The following is a 12208-nucleotide window of genomic DNA, read 5'->3' as shown; positions in this document are numbered from 1 at the left end:
GACTGGAAGTTCAATTAAGTCAAAGAAAAACTATTTTTCTGCTGAAACCACAAAGTCAAACTATGACTCAAAACCCCTAGGATACAGAACAGTCTTTTCAGAAAGTATGTCCACTGCCACTCAGTTTGAGAAGCTGGTTTGGGCAGTAGAAGCTCAGTAAAAGACCATGAGTAGCAAATTGTCACTGACTTACCTTGCAGTGGGGAAGTCCTGGGCTCATTCTCATTGTGGGCTCATTTTTTCTCAACCTGAGGGAGAAAATAAAGTACTGAAATGAAAATGCATGCATAAAATCTTTTACTTTATCCTCCCCCCGCCCCCCCCAGTGGCTGGCTCTGTGCAGGGGGACCATATGAGCCTAGACTTGACTCTGGGCATTGTCATCTCTTGTCCTTAGACTGCCCTGAGGAAGAAATGGGATCTGTCCATGTGGTCATTTCAAGCCCTGTCAAATAGAAAAGCTTTAAGATATTCAGACACATAAGATGAGGGGATACTTTTGGCAGCAGACAGTTTGCATTCAGCATCAGACACAACACTTCAGCTGATCTGAGAATGGACAGGGTTGTGGAAATGGGAAAAGTATGCCCAGCAGCAAGCTAGATAGATTACAAAGTCTGAAACGGCTTTACAAAATAGCTTCCTTGGAAACCTATGACCATAATACCATTTTCACCAAAATTTTCAAATCGAAGGGAATAGATTATGCCACAACAAAAATTCTGACTTTCAGGTTACCTTGAGAAAAGGTAAGACTAAAGTAATATCTTTTACTTTTCTTGGGTTTGACTCTGACATGTTGCATTGCATCTGCCAGAGAAACTTTTATGGTTTACTTAAAACTACCTCTACTTCTTGAATAGTAATAATTAATATTTTAACAAATAAACCTTGTTAATAATTTTTCTATTTCAAACATACAGTGTTTTTTTTAGAGTGAGATGATTAAATGGCATAAAACATCATCATGTTGGAGAAATCCAAAAATATAAATCACTCTACCAACAAACTAATTTATCTGAAACAAATTCACAAATTAATTTACATAGACCCCCAACTATCTTTAGAGTATCCTATTCCTTTGTTTAATCAACGGTTTATTCCCATCACATCTGTTTACAATGTGACTATAAAAGGTTCTTACTAGAATCACAGAATAGTCTAGGGTGGAAGAGACCTCCAAGATCACCAAGTCCAACCTCTGACCTAATACTAACAAGTCCTCCACTAAACCGTAGCCCTAAGCTCTACATCTAAATGTCTTTTAAAGACCTCCCGGGATGGTGACTCAACCACTTCCCTGGGCAGCCTATTCCAGTGACTAGTTAATGATAAAATGATAAATGAATTAAATGATAAATGAATTAATGATAAAAATCATTAATACGTAAAATGTTACAAATGTCATCTATCTGTAAACAGATTTATATTTCAAGATACTTAAGTAAGTGCTTTTTATCCAATAAAAAAAAAAGAAGTGTCAAAAGCTAATTTTTATTGCATCAAAAAGCAAAGCATCTAAGCTAGGTCGCAGAGTCCAATTTCTTTCTTCCTTAGCCATTACTATTAGAAAGACCCAACCAAATACACACATGTTGTTTAAAAATGAAAACTCATCATCAAGTCAAAGAATTGCTAGACAGCATTTTCATGTCTGTGGTTCACTCTGAGAGCAGAAACAATTCAGGTAAGCAAACTACACTTTTCAGTTATTTTCATAAAATCTCTCTCCCTGTAACATCATACTCAGCTCTTCTTTCTATACTCCACCCTTCCTCTTATACCATTCTACCCTCCTTTTTCTGTGCCCAAGGTCTCAACTTATTGCTCGTGTAAATCCAAAGATATCAAGGAAACATCTGCTAGTTTCCTGTCTTCTTGTTAAACAAGGGCATCCATGTTCTTTTGCATGGACATTTATCTCCTATCAACTTCAGAAAATATGTAATCCAGTGTTGCCCACCACGCCTAGAAGAAATAATTCCCCAGTAAAAGCCATATTCTACAGATATATTTGTAATTCATTTGTATCTCGTGTAGCAATTAAAAGCCTGGTGAACGTATAACAATTTTAAACCACTGGTGTACATATTCAATAGAAGGTTACATGATTGGTATTTTCTATTCTGCAGAAGAGCATCCCCAAACTATTTTGTTCTTCTAGCTAGCATTTTGTGCATGTATGTGTAACCATATCAATTTAAACTCTCAACGTTTAAAATGCTTTCAATTTGTTTTTTGTTTGTTTTTTAATTGGTCTATTTTTTTGTGAGAGATCCAACTTTTGTGTTTACATATATTAGTGGAAACTTTGTTTTTAAGAGAGAGGAGGCCAGGCAGAAGGAGGAATGCCATAAATTGTCCCTGTTCATTATTGTATCAGTGGTACATAGTGAGGAGACCTGGAAAAATCCAAGTTAGTCTTTTTCATTTTTAAGTCTTTTAGCGTGTTTTTTTGTTTGTTTTGTCTTTATTATTTTTAGTCTTTATTATTTGTAATAACATGTAAGCAATCTAACAGTAGGATCTTGCAATTCAGAAAATATTTTCACTTTGCACGTTATAAAAGCAGATTTTGAAAATTGAGGTCTTAGTGAAAGTTAGAAGGTCACAAAAGTTCAGTATCTTCTGAAGCAAGAGGGTTGTGTATCACATAATAGGTTTAATACAATTGTTATTAATTACAGTATGTAATTAACATTTGGGGGGTTGTCTGGCCATAAAAATGATGCATATTGATGTCAGAGAGGATCTCTGGTCTAGAATGATATCCTCTTATAACTGTGTAATTTAATAGATGCTTTATCTTAGAAATATTATTACCTCCCCACTCCCCCTCAAATCCCTACCATGTGTAAAGAAATTGACCTTAGATTACAACAAATAAGCATCTTTCAGTGGCTTCCTGATTTTTCTGGAAAAGGTGATGAAAACAAGTCCCTTTGTTCATCAGAAAATTGAGCTCAAATTTGACTTTGAGAGTATGGTACCTGACAGGACATGACATTGGATGGTAGGGCTACCTTATCTTGTAGAAACTGTGACCAGTACCTCCCTTATACTTTTTAATTTTAAAATTTAATTATATTATTCCTCTGTTCTTTTCTAGACTATATATGGTGGAAAAACACCAGTACCTAATGCTGCAATATCCTACCAGTGCTACAAGTACAAAGTAAAGGTTAATCATACATTTTACATTTATTTACAGCTTTTCCTTAGAACAATAAGCGTAAGCAGGAGAAGAAATATTTGCTGCCAGGATATTTGTTAGCTGGTTTTGCAACCACACTGAAAAGAGGTGGAAAGGCTAATGGCCCTTCTACAACTCTTCTGAACTAGAGGAAAACAATGTTCTGGAGCGCATTGTGTAATGGTGTAACACACGTGTTTGTTTAGACCTTGAAGAGAGTCAGATTGCAAGTAAATTTCATTATCTGAAGTTGAAGTCTACTATTTAAAATTGCATTAACTTACAGTTACACAAACAGACCTGGGTTTAAAGCATGGTCAATACAGGATGCTTGGAAATTAGAGTAGCACCTTTCAAAACTGATAAGGGGACTTGGATTTGAGTTGAAGTACTTGTTAGGAAATCAGGGTTTGGTGGAATTTGGCTCAAGGGTGATAAGCCTGGCGTGATGCCAGGTGAAATCTGGAATGAAACCTTCATCTACATCTTCCCTTGTGGCTCAGGAACCAAGAGCACCTTAACCCTTGAGGTTTCAGTGTTTGCAGTTACAGTCATAAGGACAGTAGTGAATAACTGAACATTCTTTTGCAGATAATGGTGGACATCTGCAGAATATATGGGAAAATAGTTTCAACTAGTTCATAATCTTGAGGTCTTTTCTCGCTCTCATTAGAAAGCTATTTTGCTAGTAAGAACCAGTAAACAGATATTGTTTTGCTTTCTATCTGTTATAAACACAGAACTACTCCCTGTTTCTCAGCTGAGCTACCCAAAGTGACATAGTGGAGACAACCAATGACCTCCCCTTGGATCCTCCACACGTGACTTGGGTCAGCAGAGCAAGATGGTGGTCACATTTACAAGCACTGATCATGCTGTCTACAGGTAAAATTAAGACTTTCTGCTCTAAAATGCTGCTTGTAACTTCAACAAAACGCCAGGCTGAAGGTTGTCCTCTCAGGTGTTCATATGTTGCTGAATTCTTTGCTCCATGGTTTTAAAGTTCAGCAAGAATAGCCTCAGTTCTCCTCTGAGAAACGCTGCCAGACCCCAGCACTGGGAGAGGAGATGCTAGGTCCCACACGCACCGCGCTCTTCCTGTTAGTCCCGGGCATAAGGGGGCAGTCTGACAAGGACACACAGAAAAGGACATGCAGAAAGTACAAGACCAGGTGGTAGTGAGATAGGATGGAAACAGCAGCAGAACAGCACAAAGGCAGGGTAAACAAAGTATATATATGTATAAACAGGGTTGGAATCATTTAAATACAAGTGGAGATAATTTAAAGTTATCTATGGTATAACTAGCACCATGAAGGAAATATATATATACACACACACCTTTCAGGAGGTTAAATATATAGAAGAAATGCTAACAAACAGGCTCATGGAAGGAACACGTATCCACTTTCATAACCTAAAAATCATCTCCAGTGTCTGTATTTCTTGAAACAGCTAAGAAAGATGTGTTGACAGACTTCTGTCCTCAGCATGTTTTTTTATTTACCTACCTACATTTTATAACACTAAGCTGTCATTCCCCTTAATTTGCTTTGCTAGCACTGGAATTATAAAGCCTTTCAACAATAGATGCAGAAAAACTGAAGAAAAGTTCTCAATATTCAAAAATTATTTGTCCTCGGTGAGGCCCATAACCTTGAACCTGGCTGAGTTTCTGTGATAAAAAAAATAGCTTATAAATAATAGTTTACAAGCTACAGTAATTATAAAGAATATCACATTCTATTAAGCATTAACAAGTGCAGTAGAAATGTAAATATTTTAAAGTAATTTAGCTTGCTCCATCTTATCAATATGCTGATGAAAATTGAGAGGAGAAAAGTTTACAATTTATCAAATCCACATCAGTTCTTCTTGGAAGGAAGTGTACAAAGACTTTGGTTTCCCAGGCCATCAGTCAGCACATGAAACTCAGTAACAGAGGCCAAGCCTCCTGCCCAACCCACAGTTTCTGCCAGATGCAGCTGAAGTGCTGAAGTCATTCCCGCCATGGATGCAAACACCGAGGTTCTGCCAGTGTCTTTTACTAGGGCTTATCTGGACCCCACATAATTGTCTCACAATCTGTCTGTTTCATGAAATAATTAGAAAACCTCAGCCAAAAGAATGTTAAGAGGACCAAGTCAAACACTCAAAAGTTAGCAACTTCAAATTTTAGCATAAAAATTTAAGCAAAGGTTCTGTATGTAAATTTAAATTGGCCCACATACAACTGGTACTGCTTATTTATTTTTCACAGGACTGGTGCCTTTTCCAGGGCACTCGATAAACAACGCAGGGAATTAATCAGGCTTCTGTGGGTATGACACCAATAGCAAAGGACCCTACCTTAGCTGCTGAGGTTACACCCTGTGAGGGTGCAGGGTACAGGATGCCTACAGAGGTGATCTAGGCTTGCTTCAATGCAGTAGCATCTTAGGCCAGTGTGGATATCACTCACGTTCCTTGTCTAACCTCAAAGCACCTACTCCTCAGCCGACTTAGCTGTTAGCCTTCGTGCAACATCAGGATGCTGTCCTGACACAAGGATGCTGTGATCCCACCTACTTATTTGAACTGGAACACAGCCTGAAACTCCATTCTCCTAAGTCCCATTTAGATTGAAACTACTCTCAGCTGAGACTAACTTCAAAATGCATGGCAGTGTTTTCCATTTCAGTGATGCTCCATGCCTTGAGGCCTCTATAATTACAGGACTGATACAGAGCAGCTTTTTCCTCACTCAAAGGTCATTTTGCTGTTGGATAAAACTATGACATACTTATATTGTACAGTAGAATTGTTATTTGTAATACATAAACTTCCCCTAGAGTAATCTGTAGGTTATTTACATCTGTGATGTACTATTGTCTTCTGGCTTTGTTGCTACTCTTTGATTCTATTTAGTTACAAGTCTTCAATAATTACAGAGGACTTATCGTGATAATGAAAAATGACAGCATTGTAGGGGTGTTTCTGATGAATATAATGCTTCAGGTAAACTCCTTATTTTGGCTTATCTTAACTGACATTTACAATTTAACATTTACACAGCAATTCTGTGGAAATATCAAGTATTTCAAATAAGTATTGAGACATTGCTTGTTGTACTTTTTTTTTTTTTTTTTTAAACATGCGGAAGTGTTTCCACAAGTCAAGAAAGTACTCTCAAATTTTGTACTCACATTTCAAGAGTTCACCTCTTGAAGAAAAACCCCTATCATTCAAATTAAAGGTCATGAAATTTCTATTCATGTGCAAATTCATATCACATTATACACTCCTGGTATTTCCCATAGATAAGATGAATCTCAAGTTACACAGCCTATAAATTAGGCTATTTAATGTGCCTCTCCTATTTCTTATAGGAGCTGTCAGGTAAGTTGAACATCCTTAAAGATGTTTCTCTTTAAAATATGTTTAATTCTTTCAAACTGTTCACAAACCTCTCCATTTTAGATATCTGTGTCTCAACATTTTTCTTTAAACTTTAGCATACTGTGACAGAGGATATCTCCTGAGGTGAAGAAACTTTAACAGGTGACTATTAAAAATTGTTTCCTTCTTAAATTGATAAGAGTGTCCCAGTTTGCCTTAACCTGTTTGTTTTTTGTTTTTGTTTTTTTCTTACTAAAGCAGATGTCTGTTGGTCTTCTGTAAAATCCACACTGAAACTGTAGCTTGTTCCAATGGGAAAAATGACATATGATGGTATCTTCTGTATAAAAAAAAAATCGGTTGAGGGACAAGTTTTTTGTTGTTTTTGTTCTATACCTCATAAGTAACATAGCTTTATAACTATCAATCACATTCATTTCACCAAGGGTATCTTAGAAAAAACTTCAAATCCAGACAAAGCTCTGAAATACTTTTTTTTTTTTTTAACAGGACTCTACACAGGAAAGTAAACCCGACTTTTAAATTTGGCTTTGAATAATGCTGTCACAACAGATGTTCCACAGAATCCTAGCAGTGGCTCTTTTCCTGCTCCCCTACTGTGCTCGAGGTAACCCAGCACACAAGTTTCCAGTGCCCAGTTTCAGGATCTTACCTGAAATGGGATAGCTGAAGGCTTTATGTCAGGTACCTGCAGTTACCAGCTCCTTTCATATTTACATATACTGTTGTGTTCCATCTTTATGCTTCATAAACCCAGTGCTATGTTATGTGAATTGATGTGGGTTCTACTTGATGAAAAATAATCAGATCTTTATTAATTTCCTGTATGAATCAAGATGTTTAAAACTCTCCTACTTAATGGTCTCAGTGGCTCAGTTCACATGAAGAAAAGGTTATCATTTTCCACAACACAGGGCACAAAAAACTTGTTGCCAGGTGTAAGGTTGGAACTGTGAATAAGTGCTTGAAGAGCCTGAAGAATTCTGTCAACAGTCCCAAAATACCACTAAAAAAAATCAAACAAACCTACTGGGCAATTGCCAGTCTTTCGCCTGGACAATCTCAAACATTTGTAGATTAAAGACTAACCCAGCCCATTAATTCACATTTTCCATATGCATCTCTGCTCTGCAAGTAGTTGCCATGAATTTGTTCCTTATACTCAAAAATATTAAACTAATCCCTCGTTTTAAACACAACAATGATCTAACAGGTCAAATTGCAAGAATTGATATTAATTTCACACAATTACCTCTGCTTTATCTTAAAAGCCAAGATTTAAACTGCAAACTGAAGTGCATAATCTCTGATTTTGTTTTTAGGCTTCAAATCACTTCCTGGCAAAGAAATGGGAGATGTTATCCTTCAGTTAGAAGATCGGATTTCCAAACTTGAAAGAGGTAATTTATCTACCTTTATTTTCTGCTGTAGTTTGATTCGGGGCATAAACAAGATGAGCAACAAAATGGCTTATCAGGAAAAGGCAGAATTTTCAGAGTTTTCATTACATTTATGTTTTGTTTGCTGGCAAATAAAGTGATAACTGAAACTGGGGGCAGGGGGCATTAGTTTTCTGTAACTAGGGGGAGATGCCTCGCTAACAGCCCTAAGTATGGCTGCAAACAAATCCAACTTGGACTAAAATCTCTGCCTACGCAAAAGTGCTCTGTGGGCATCTGTCATGTCCCTAATAGAAACCGAATACTATAGAAACTGAGAACACCCACAACCAGATCATATCTAAGATCCTACTTGCTCAAGGACAACTATCTCTATAGTCTGCAAGCCATCACAGAGGGCTTGTGCAGTACAGAGCTAGACTCAGAGGGAATAATAGCGTACTTTATCTAAATGTAAAGATACGGCTTTTGGGGGGTTGTCTCTTTTCTCTATTTTTAATCTTTGATTTTAAGCTTTCCTCTCCTTTAATTATTTAGGGGTTTAACTTAAAGTTATGGAGGAAAATAGGCAGTGGGAATTACAATTGGCAGCAAAATAACTACAAAGCAACACACAAAAGATTAACAACTTCCACCTGTTCTTGCAGTCCTCCACTTGGAAGGGATAATAACAGCATCTGAAGGAAAAATATTTGCTACCGATGGGAAAACAGCTGATTTCCACGCTACAGTGAAAAAATGTGCAGAGGCTGGGGGTTCTATTGCCACTCCAAGGAACGCAGGCGAGAATGATGCCATTCTGTACTTTGTGAAACACTTCAATAAGTATGCCTACCTAGGGATAAAGGAATCTCTAATTCCAGGCAAATTCCAGTTCCTGGATGGTACTGAACTAAGCTATACCAACTGGCATCCAAATGAGCCTTCTGGCAAAGGGGAAGAGGAGTGCGTGGAGATGTACACTGATGGCACTTGGAATAACAAAAAGTGCAACCAGAATCGCCTTATTGTCTGCCAGTTCTAGTGCTTCCTCCTGCTGCTGTCTGGCAGCAGGAATTCTGGAATTCCTGGAACTCTTTCCCATCCCTTGCTTCTTCATTTGTAGCTAGTGAACTAAGATAACAGCATGAAAAAATAAAAGTTACTTTCCCAGCCTGATCTGGCTTTTGAACTAATACCATCTGTAAAGAGACTCCTTATAATGAGAGCAGTGAACATTTTGTCTGCTCTCTTACTGATGGTCCAATGCCACTGACTCTCTCAGTAAGGCTGCCTGTGGGTTCCTATACTCTCTTCAACTGGTGACTTTTTACAAGAGAAAAAAATTGATTTCTTGAGCACATGCCTAAAGTGACTTCCAGCTACAAAAGCTTCCAATCCCCCTGTAACCATGAGCCTTAAAGTTGTATTTTGATTCCCTTAGTTCCCAGATTTCCCTGGCCAAACCTACCCTCACGGAGGCTGCTGTTACCACAGCTATTGCTCAGCCTGCTTTCCTCCAGCCTTCTTCACCTGCAACAGATTCCTTGAAAGAAGAAATAAGCAGTGCTGCTAGCGTGGCACAGGGCTGTGAGCACAAAGAAGTCTCACCCATCACATTTCTCAGGGAAAGCTTTAGAACCAGTAGATCTTTCTTTAGTCCTCATATACCTGAAGAGCAGTGGCCAGAAGCCACCTGGCTTGAGCACCTCTAGCAACTCCTAATGCCTTTCTTGACACAAAGTGTTAGCAGGACAAGACAACCAACGCATGGTCTCATGCCATGTGGGACATGGTGTGGAAGAAAATGCACAGGAGCCAAGATGATACAGTGCCCGTGGAGTTTGGTGAGATCAGTAGAGCCATTGGAAGGTCAATTTATTTCAGCCAAAAGGTAGATAGATTTATATATCCACTGTTGATTTCTAGGCACCCCTGGCATTTTCAGAGCTGTACAAATCTTGAGGATTTCCCTGGGGTTGTCTGGTGGACATGGGTTTTGGACGCCACTTGTATTCTGTGCTCACTGTAGAAGTCACTCAAAGCTTGTCCCCTCCAGTTCAAGCTAAATGATTATTTAAAACAAAGCTTTTTTTAATAGGTTTGCTGCTGGGGTCCAATCACCTACCAAAGCTGGGTATTCCCAAGATCAAAGGTAGAGCTGGGCAGTACAAAAGATGCACTCATTTTTTTTTCCTTCCTCTTGGGCAGTTGACTCCAGCATAGCTTCGACACCATAGGCTCTGCAAAAGCTCCGCAGATACACAGGGCGAAGGCTGGCTGACCATTTAGGCATGCCTCCATACACACCAGGCCAAGCACCTCGCTATCAGCTGCACCCACTCGCATGAGCTTTCTTAGTCCCAGCTTGGTCAGAGGGAGCCAACCATGCAGGCCTAGAGCCAGACCAGATCCTCATTCCCCCTGGGTGATGGGGAGGCCAAACCATCAACACATAAAGGTAAGTGGGGGGAGGAAGGCGAGCCCACAGCTGGTGCAAATGCTGGGGCCAGAGAGGGGTCTGCTTTGCAGCCCCATAGCCATGCACATCCCTGCAATTCCAGAGCAGCAACTGGCTGTGAATGGCATTGCTGAGCTGGCTTAAATTCAATTACTGGAATATTTGGGTACACATTCTCACCACCTGCTCTATGGAAAGATACCAATCTTCCTGGCCTCTGTTCAGCTCTTTGCTTGTTGTCATGGCCTGCAAATCACTCTTACTGTCATTCTCTGCAAACCAAGCAATTTGTCTTACAGGTATTTACTTCAGATGATTAACTCTACAGGACCAATGTCAGACCAAGACACCTTTCTGCTTGAACAATTTGGTGTCTGCAGGTGGTTTGCCTCCACAAGGTACCTAATTATTCACTCTGGTAATATTCAGATTCTTCATCGCAACAATGCATATGAAATAGGACTTCTTCCCTGTTCCTGGAATGGTAGTTATCCAAACCTATAAAAAGAAATGTTTTTAGAGCAACGTCCTCCATTTATCCAATACATCTCTTTAGCATTTGGTAAGATCCACAAGCTGTTAACTAGAGCACTGTTTCTGGGCATCACAGTCACAATGTAAAACATTGGATCCTTTCATATTAGGTCTAGGTAGACTATTATGTTGCTATGCTAACCCAGTTTGAAACAGGTATGCCGAGGTAAAATGGGGAATCAAGAGTTCGCAGGCACTGTTTCACTTTCAAATTACATTCTTACTCAGAAATGTTTTACAGTTTACCGGTACATGTCTGCACCCACCAGCTCACCCGCCCACAGCCTTCAGCCTTGCGTGACTCCTGTTGTGAAACTACCTCTGCCACAAGCACAAGGAAACAGGAGCACAGGCATCACCTCGTGCAGTAGTTTTCCACTCATCGTATTTCAATACGGCTTAGGAAGCTTACAACGATTAACATCAGCCTGAGAATGAAGTTTGACCCCCACCAACTTTTAAAGACATGGTAAGTTCTTATTTTATGTCTCCTATCTTGGAAACTTAAGCTTCAGTATCAGAATATCGCCTTGCTTATCTACAGGGGTTACAGAATCATTTCAAAATCAGAACAAATTGCAAGTACATAAAAGAAAATGGGTATCTAGTGAACATGTGCCATGGCAGAAGCGTTTGCCCGATATTTGGGTATTTTCCCCCATGGACTTCCCAGGGAGAGGGTAAGGCACTTAAGTGTTACCTGCAGCTAAAGATGCCAACCCTGTCCAGTCACTCTACTTGTGGTACCAGATGAGGATGTAAAACCTCAACCAAAGCAAATACTTTTCACCCCTGCCTCAATTCAGTCCCTCCAGCAACCCTGCCAACAGCAGACAGGTCTGGAACCAGTGGTCCCAACCTGAAAAGCCAATCAGTACAGCATTTGGACACTTATTTCATCCTTTTCCAAAATCTGACTGAGAGGGCAGCACAGAATCCTTTGATTTGTAGAAAGACAGAAATGCCCAAGGCTAGAGCAATCATTAATGATTACTTCAATATTATTGTCTGAAACCTTTATGAAAATATTTTAAAAACCTAACCTGCGAGATTCTAACCTTGAACACCAGCTGTGCCTTATGTGAAAGTACCAGCGCTTGTGGGTGTACATCAACACCACCCAGTGTGCTGACAAGCCAAACTGATGCGGTTCAAATATCTCAGCCCATGGAGAGCACCACTTCCAAAGGTGATGGTCATGACGCTGGGGCACTGAGTACAGGTATGAGGGTCGGTTCTTAG

General features: G+C 39.4%; 1 protein-coding gene across 10 annotated transcripts; it reads left to right on the top strand.

Annotated features, from left to right (window-relative positions):
* The first annotated feature begins 2067 nt into the window (after nucleotides 1–2067).
* LOC118169108 (pulmonary surfactant-associated protein A-like) lies at nucleotides 2068–11937 on the top strand. Of its 10 annotated transcripts, none has more exons than XR_004751918.1 (8): nucleotides 2068–3175; nucleotides 3954–4082; nucleotides 7080–7199; nucleotides 7915–7992; nucleotides 8640–8817; nucleotides 10732–10830; nucleotides 11208–11435; nucleotides 11926–11937. XR_004751918.1 is itself a non-coding variant. In XM_035330100.1 (8 exons), exons 3-7 carry the CDS (start codon nucleotides 7130–7132, stop codon nucleotides 11396–11398), a joined length of 588 nt encoding a protein of 195 aa, XP_035185991.1. In that variant the 5' UTR covers nucleotides 2068–3175; nucleotides 3954–4082; nucleotides 7080–7129; the 3' UTR covers nucleotides 11399–11435; nucleotides 11926–11937. The 10 variants fall into 10 exon arrangements, 7 of the variants coding, with proteins under 7 accessions (XP_035185991.1, XP_035185992.1, XP_035185994.1 ...); XR_004751919.1 differs by lacking the exon at nucleotides 11926–11937 and adding exons at nucleotides 9716–9818; nucleotides 10183–10432 and having other exon boundaries at nucleotides 3954–4078; nucleotides 7082–7276; nucleotides 10732–11903; XM_035330100.1 differs by having other exon boundaries at nucleotides 11236–11435.
* The last annotated feature ends 271 nt before the right edge of the window (nucleotides 11938–12208 follow it).

The sequence above is a fragment of the Oxyura jamaicensis genome, chromosome 6, assembly GCF_011077185.1.
Source record: "Oxyura jamaicensis isolate SHBP4307 breed ruddy duck chromosome 6, BPBGC_Ojam_1.0, whole genome shotgun sequence".
NCBI lineage: Eukaryota > Metazoa > Chordata > Aves > Anseriformes > Anatidae > Oxyura > Oxyura jamaicensis.
The sequence above is the reverse complement of the archived record's forward strand: the minus strand, read 5'-3'. Positions and strand labels throughout refer to the sequence as shown.